The 8,464-nt window shown below is 37.4% G+C and overlaps 1 protein-coding gene across 1 annotated transcript; it reads right to left on the bottom strand.

Annotated features, from left to right (window-relative positions):
• Nucleotides 1–6,571: 6,571 nt before the first annotated feature.
• On the bottom strand, nucleotides 6,572–7,624 carry LOC130934381 (uncharacterized). The gene is made up of 2 exons (XM_057863956.1): nucleotides 7,268–7,624; nucleotides 6,572–7,144 (listed from the first exon to the last, which is right to left on the bottom strand). Exons 1-2 carry the CDS (start codon nucleotides 7,622–7,624, stop codon nucleotides 6,572–6,574), a joined length of 930 nt encoding a protein of 309 aa, XP_057719939.1.
• Nucleotides 7,625–8,464: the final 840 nt, after the last annotated feature.

Below are 8,464 nucleotides of genomic sequence, written 5' to 3'. Positions count from 1 at the left end.
AATTCCTCCAGAAACACATTTTCAGCAGGTTTGGTGTTCCCAGAGTACTAATCAGTGATGGGGGCACTCATTTCTGCAATAAACAGCTATACTCTGCTATGGTTAGATATGGAATCAGCCATAAAGTGGCAACTCCGTATCATCCACAAACAAATGGGCAAGCTGAAGTCTCTAACAGAGAGCTAAAAAGAATCCTAGAACGGACTGTGATAGCCCGGAGAAAGGATTGGGCAAAGAGCTTGGATGATGCTCTGTGGGCATACAGAACAGCATTCAAGACTCCTATAGGAACCTCTCCATACCAATTGGTGTATGGGAAGGCCTGTCATCTGCTCGTGGAACTGGAACATAAAGCCTATTGGGCAACCAGGTTCCTAAACATGGATGCACAGTTAGCTGGTGAAAAGAGATTACTCCAGCTAAATGAGCTAGAGGAGTTTAGACTCAATGCCTTTGAAAATGCAAAAATTTATAAGGAAAAGGCAAAGAAATGGCATGACAAAAAGTTGTCAACCAGAGTCTTTGAGCCAGGACAAAAAGTTCTGCTCTTCAACTCTAGGCTCAAATTGTTTCCAGGAAAACTCAAATCCCGGTGGAGGGGTCCGTATGTGATTACAGGAGTTTCACCATATGGATATGTTGAGCTTTAGAATATTGATTCTGACAAAAAGTTCATTGTTAATGGACAGAGAATCAAGCATTATCTTGAAGGCAATTTTGAGCAGGAATGCTCAAAACTGAGACTTGAATGATTCTCAGTGAAAGTCCAGCTAAAGACAGTAAAGAAGCGCTTGCTAGGAGGCAACCCAGTCATTAGGAGGTTATATGATTTGTTCTTACAGAGGCAAGTATCAAAAATGAAGGAATTCACAGAGTTACAGAAGGATTCAGCTCAAAAAGTAGAGAAAATGAGCTTACTGGCGAAAAAACGCCAGTAAGGGGCATTTTGGGCGTTAAACGCCAGAATGGGTACCATTCTGGGCGTTTAACACCAGGAATGGTGCCATTTTGGGCGTTAAACGCCAGAATAGGCACCATTCTGGGTGTTTAACGCCAGGTGTGCAGCATCCTGGGCGTTTTGGAAAAACGCCCAGTGATAAAGGAATTCTGGCGTTTAACGCCAGCCAGGGCACCTGGCTGGGCGTTAAACGCCCAAAAGGGGCATCAAATGGGCGTTAAACGCCAGAATGGGTGCCATTCTGGGCGTTTAACGCCAGAAAGGTGGGGGGACCACAATTTTGTTTTCAAACCAAATTTTTTCAAACTTTCCTTTTCTTACCCATACTTTTCTACAAAATCACACTTCAACCATTCATCATTCACTTTCAAATCTTCAAAAATCAAAACCATTCTTCAAATCTATTTCAAATCAATTCCAAATATTGTTAAAAAAAACCACCTTTCTCTCAAATTCTTTCCATATCTCCTCAAATCTCCTTTCAAATTTTTTTTTTCTTTTCGAAATCTCCCCCCCCCACCTTATAAATACACGTTTGTCCCCCTTATTCCACCACACCATTCGAATTTTCTCTTCCTCTCTCTTTCTTCTCTCCTTTCTTTTGCTTGAGGACAAGCAAACCTCTAAGTTTGGTGTGCTTTTCCGTGATCACTAAGCCAAGATTCATCAAGATCATGGCTCCTAAAGGAAAACAAACCAATTTAAGAGGAAAGAAAGAGAATAATCCAAAGAATCTTTGGAACCAAGAGAAGTTCTTAACCAAAGAACATGAAGACCATTATCACAAGATAATGGGTCTGAGGTCAGTGATCCCGGAAGTGAAGTTTGATCTGAAAGAAGATGAATATCCGGGGATCCAAGAGCAAATTCGAAACAGAGGATGGGAAGTTCTAACCAATCCTGAGATAAAGGTTGGAAGGAACATGGTTCAGGAATTTTACTCAAATCTGTGGCTAACAGATAAGCAGAGAATGACTGGAACTGCTTACCATACCTACAGAACCATGGTCAGAGGGAAAGTTATGTACTTTCATCTGGACAAAATAAGAGAAATCTTCAAATTACCTCAACTGCAAGATGATCCTAAATCCTTTAATAGGAGGATGGTGAGAGCAGATAAAGGGTTGGATCAAGTTCTAGAGGACATATGCCTCCTGGAACTAAATGGATAACCAATTCTAAGGGTGTCCCAAACCAACTCAAGAGGGGAGACCTCAAACCAATTGCAAGAGGTTGGCTAGACTTTATTGGGCGCTCCATACTACCCACTAGCAACCGTTCTGAGGTCACCATCAAAAGAGCAGTGATGATTCATTGCATCATGCTTGGAAGAGAAGTGGAGGTTCATCATGTGATTGCTTGTGAGATCTACACAATTGCAAATAAGAATTCCACTGAAGCCAAATTGGCTTACCCAAGCTTGATCTCCTTGCTCTGTAAAGAGGCTGGGGTGAAGATGGGAGTAGATGAATTCATACCCATTGAACATCCAATCACCAAGAAGTCAATGGAAGGACAAATGCAAGACAACTCTATCAAAAGGAGGGCGCAGGAGTTCCTCCCTGAATTCCCTGAAATTGGCTACTGGGCCAGCCTAGAAGCATCTATCACCAAGTTGCAAGAAACTATGGAGCAACTGAAGGAAGAACAGCAGAATCAGAACTGCATGCTCTGCAAATTGCTGAAGGAACAAGAGAAGCAGGGGCGTGAACTCCAAGAGATGAAACGCCAAAAGCTCTCCTCTCAAGCTGAGGGAGCATCCACTTCTCAAAATCAAGGTTGTTGAGTCCTAACTCTATGGAAACCTCTATCATTAGGAGCCTATTTTTGCGTTTTTCTTTTGTTTTCTATTCCTATTATTATTTTTTTTGTCCCATCTTATATCTATATTTGAGTCTTGTTCTTAATTCATAATTAATAAAATTTATGCCTTAAAGTTATGAATGTCCTATGAATCCATCACCTCTTTTAAATGAAAAATGCTTTAATCACAAAAGAACAAGAAGTACAGGATTTCGAAATTTATCCTTGAAACCAGTTGAATTAGTTTGATGTGGTGACAATAATTTTTGCTTTCCGAATGAATGCTTGAACAGTGCATGTGTCTTTTGAATTTGTTGTTTTAAGAATGTTAAAATTGTTGGCTCTTGAAAGAATGATGGAAAAGGAGAACTGTTATTGAGAATCTGAAAAATCATCAAAGTGATTCTTGAAGCAAGAAAAAGCAGTGAAAAAAAAAGAGAAGAAAAGAAAAAAAAAAAATAAATAATAAAGTTGTGAACCAAGGCAAAAAGAGTGTGCTTAAGAACCCTGGACACCTCTAATTGGGGACTCTAGCAAAGCTGAGTCACAATCTAAAAAGGTTCACCCAATTATGTGTCTGTGGCATGTATGTATCCGGTGGTAATACTGGAAGACAGAGTGCTTTGGGCCACAGCCAAGACTCATACACTAGCTATGTTCAAGAATCATTATACTTAACTAGGAGAATCAATAACACTATCTGAGTTCTGAGTTCTTATAGATGCCAATCATTCTGAACTTCAAAGGATAGAGTGAGATGCCAAAACTATTCGGAGGCAAAAAGCTACTAGTCCCGCTCATCTAATTGGAACTATGTTTCTTTGATATTTTGGAGTCTATAGTATATTCTCTTCTTTTTATCCTATTTTGATTTTCAGTTGCTTGGGGACAAGCAACAATTTAAGTTTGGTGTTGTGATGAGCAGATAATTTGTACCCTTTTTGGCATTGTTTTTAGTATGTTTTTAGTATGATCTAGTTAGTTTTTAGTATATTTTTATTAGTTTTTAGTTAAAATTCACTTTTCTGGACTTTACTATGAGTTTGTGTGTTTTTCTGTGATTTCAGGTATTTTCTGGCTGAAATTGAGGGTCCTGAGCAAAAATCTGATGCAGAGACTGAAAAGGACTGCAGATGCTGCTGGATTCTGACCTCCCTGCACTCGAAGTGGATTTTCTGGAGCTACAGAAGCTCAATTGGCGCGCTCTCAACGGCATTGGAAAGTAGACATCCTGGGCTTTCCAGCAATATATGATAGTCTATACTTTGCCCAAGATTTGATGGCCCAAACCGGCGTGGCAAATCAGCCTCAGAAATTCCAGCGTTTAACGCTGGAACTGGCATGAAACTTGGAGTTAAACGCCCAAACTGGCATGAAAGCTGGCGTTTAACTCCAGAAAAGGTCTCTACACTTGAAAGCTTCAATGCTCAGCCCAAGCACACACCAAGTGGGCCCGGAAGTGGATTTTTCTGTCATTTACTCATTTCTGTAAACCTTAGGTTACTAGTTTACTATTAATAGGATCTTTTGACATTGTATCTGTACCTCATGACACTTTACACGTTTCTTTGTGTACCTTCCACAGTATGAGTCTCTAAACCCCATGGTTGGGGGTGAGGAGCTCTGCTGTGTCTTGATGGATTAATGCAATTACTACTGTTTCTTATTCAATCATGCTTGCTTCCATTCTAAGATATCACTTGTTCTTAACCCGGATGAATGTGATGATCCGTGACACTCATCATATTCTCAACTATGAACGTGTGCCTGACAACCACCTCCGTTCTACCTTAGATTGAGTAGATATCTCTTGGATTCCTTAACCAGAATCTTCGTGGTATAAGCTAGAACTGATTGCGGCATTCAAGAGAATCCGGAAGGTCTAAACCTTGTCTGTGGTATTCTGAGTAGGATTCAATGATTGAATGACTGTGACGTGCTTCAAACTCCTAGCAGGCGGGGTGTTAGTGACAGACGCAAAAGAATCACTGGATTCTATTCCGGCCTGACCGAGAACCGACAGCTGATTAGCCATATGCTGTGACAGAGCATAGGAACATTTTCACTGAGAGGATGGGAGGTAGCCACTGACAACGGTGAAACCCTACATACAGCTTACCATGGAAGGAGCCTTGCGTGTTTGATGAAGAAGACAGTAGGAAAGCAGAGATTCAGAAGATGGAGCATCTCCAAAACCCCAACCTATTCTCCATTACTGCAATACAAGTAACCATTTCATGTTCGTTTGCTTTTTACAATCAATCCTGATAATTTCTGATATCCTGACTAAGATTTACAAGATAACCATAGCTTGCTTCAAGCCGACAATCTCCGTGGGATCGACCCTTGCTCACGCAAGGTATTACTTGGACGACCCAGTGCACTTGCTGGTTAGTTGTGCGGGATTGCAAAAGTGTGATTGCAATTTCGTGCACCAACAGCCAAGCCATGAACTTCACAAATACATTAATATATTGCAAAAATCCAACATAAATACAACCGAACTCAATCAATAATCAATCACAACATCAAATCACCTAATCAATACATATTTAATCATTGAGAATTTACAAAAATCCTACTTCTGTATGAAATCAAAATACTCAAAACTCCGGAGAAGCCTTCTGACCGAGCAACTTAAGAAGAAAACGTCATAAATTAATTCATCTTCCAGGAACACCAAAGGGCCGAACTTCAAGAGGAAGGAGAGTTACGTCACCGTCAACTTTTATCGAATAAAAATGAAGCCAACACGTAGAGGAGGAGGATACAAACACTTTTATTGGATTAGACTTTTGATTGGAGTTATGGATCACAAAAAATTCAAGCCAAAATTTTGGTGGGAGTTACTGTTCTCTTCCATGCAAGCTTCAGTCTCTCTCTTCCTTATTTCCTTTCTTTTGGGTTTGGTGGTGATAAGAAAAGAAATGAAGGATGATGATAGTGATTAATGAAATAAAAGGAATAGTTGATTAATGAAATAAAGGAGATCGGTGTCACATTATGTCTATATATATAGTGGCGAAACTAGAAATTTCATAAGAGGGGGCCCAATTAAATATAAAATATAATAAAAAATTAGCAAAATATGATTTGTAGCATATATATCAAAAGAGTAATTTTATTATATAAAAGTCAATGTTCAACTACATACTTTAAGATCTTGGTATTTTTAAACTTGCTCGACGATGCTTCATGGAACTAAAATCATCAATTATCATCTCTGAAGTGAATTTTGAAGCAATCTCCTTTTCAATATATACAATCATATAATCTGCTAAAAATTCATCTTCCATCTTGTTTCGAAGCCTTGTTTTAATAATCTTCATAGCTGAAAAGGCCTGTTCAGTTGTTGCTGTTATTAGAGGAAGAGTCAAAACAGGACGAATTAATCTATCATATTAAAGGATATATATTTGATTTTTATGTCTCTGTCAATTTTTGACACAATTCAGCAAGAATAGACAAATCCTAAAAATCTGGAGCTTTAACCACATCAAGTTCATAATGTTGTAACTCATAATCCAATTGAATCTTTTCTTGCTCAGAAAAATCTAAAGAATAGAAATTCTTTGCAAGATTGCATATGTTGCAAACACTGAATAACTTGAAAGCATCTTTAGGATCCAAAGATGTACTCAATATGAGGAGCTCGGTTGCTTGCTCACTAAATATACTATTTAGCTCTTTCAATTGAAAATCTGTCACGCTAGTAAAAATGTCAACACGATAGTGGTGTTCAACAGTGACAACATCCTTTTTACGACGAGACCGAATTATGTCACTAAAAGAAGCACCCATATCAGGTATCTAAATAGCATGATCATTGTAGAAAGAACTAACTTTCTTCAAAAGTGCTCCCCAACTACTATCTCTTAACTGTTGAATCAATGACTTTGTACTAGAAATCAGATGCATAGCATTCAAAATGTCTTGAGATTTTTGTTGTAATGTTTGACAAAGTTTATTAGTGATTCCTATGATTTCTTTCATCATATGCAAAATAAAAACAAAATCAAATGATAATAAAGATTTACGAGCATAAGTAGCATCACCACGTTGAGAATATGTAGATCCATTAGTAGCCAAATCTTCCAGAACTGAAGTTGTTGCTCCAAACATACGTAAAAGGCTATAAATTGAGTTGAAGTGAGAGCACCACCTAGTATCTCCTGATCTTTTTAATGTACCAATTTGATTTGCTCCCCTTTCTGTTTCAATTTGATTAGTTGCAACTAAATGGGAAATTTCAGTTGCATAAGCATATCGTAATTCATCATTGCGTTTGCAAGAAGAGCATACAACATTGATAATATTACTCAAACTTTGGAAAAAAAAAACATGAACATCAAAAACTTCTTTAGCCGCAGCAACAAGAGCTAGCTGTAATTGATGAGCAAAGCAATGAACATAATATGCATAAGGACATTCTTGAATAATTAAAGCTTGTAACCCTTTCCACTCTCCACGCATATTACTAGCCCCGTCATACCCTTGACCTCAAACATTTTGAATGTTGAGATTGTGATGAGACAATGCAAAACAAATTTCTTCTTTTAGAGTAGCAGAAGTAGTATCTTTGACATGAACAACATCTATTAGCCTTTCTTTGACAAATCCATGCTTATCAATAAATCTAACAAGTGCCATTTGTTCTCTTTTAGATTCATCTCTAGCTTCATCAACAATCAAACAAAATTTTGCATTACCAATCTTATTGCGAATTTTATTTTGTACCTTTCTAGCAAAAACATGTAGAATTTCCTTTTGAATAGAAGCTGATGTGTATATTGCATTTTGAGGAGCATTCTCCAAGACAACTGCATCCACTTCTTTATTGTAAGAAGCTAATAATTTTAACATTTCAAGAAAATTTCCTCAATTCTGAGACTCATGACTCTCGTCATGTCCCCTAAAAGCACTAGCTTGAAACGTTAACTATCTGACAGTATCAATAGAGGCTTTAAGACACAATCTATTGCTTAAAACTTGTTATGAGCTTTGCTTAGCCAATACTTTGTCAATATGACATAATTGATTAAGAAAATCTTTATAAGACTTAACAGCAATATTATGAGGAGAATTAAGAGATTTACCCACATGAGATAAAAATGCACAATCCTTTCCATTATTCACTTTTTTCCAATTGCGAAATCCTCCTGATGTGAATGGACTTGATTTTCTAGAAAATAAATAACATGGAAGATAAAATGCAGCATATACTTCTGGCAAATATTCTAGCCAAGAAAACCTCTTAGACTAATGAGCTTTGAAATGACGAGGATGACTTTCTAGACTAGAAAGAGGGTACTCATCCATAATAAATTGATATGGTCCAAACTTTATGTATGCTCTACGGATTTCATCTTGTTGATTGATAGGATAATTCCAAATTTGCGGACGCTTTCCGAGATCACGCATTAATGTATCAATATTAACTTGATCTATTTCTGTCCTTGTTATTTTAGAAACAGGGGGTTGAATATCTTGTTCAACAAGTTATGTCACAGGTTGTATCTTAGGTTGTTCAATAATATTTTGAACATTACTCAAAGAATTTGAAGCTGAACTTTGTTCATCATATATTCTCTCTTTTCTCTTGAAAAATGAGTGAATTGTTTTCATCTTTGACATTCTTAACTTAACTTGAACTATCTAACAAAAAAAAAACCAAAATAATTGCATATATGTTTTTTTTAAATA

The sequence above is a fragment of the Arachis stenosperma genome, chromosome 6, assembly GCF_014773155.1.
Source record: "Arachis stenosperma cultivar V10309 chromosome 6, arast.V10309.gnm1.PFL2, whole genome shotgun sequence".
Classification (NCBI taxonomy): Eukaryota; Viridiplantae; Streptophyta; class Magnoliopsida; order Fabales; family Fabaceae; genus Arachis; species Arachis stenosperma.
The sequence above is the reverse complement of the archived record's forward strand: the minus strand, read 5'-3'. Positions and strand labels throughout refer to the sequence as shown.

Bases quoted from the DNA above. Each gene is read 5' to 3' on its own strand.
- LOC130934381 (XM_057863956.1), bottom strand. From the start codon at position 7,624: ATGTTAAAATTATTAGCTTCTTACAATAAAGAAGTGGATGCAGTTGTC. The intron at 7,145-7,267 runs GTTTGAGGTCAA...CATCAATTACAG, and splicing joins ACAATCTCAACATTCAAAAT to CTAGCTCTTGTTGCTGCGGC.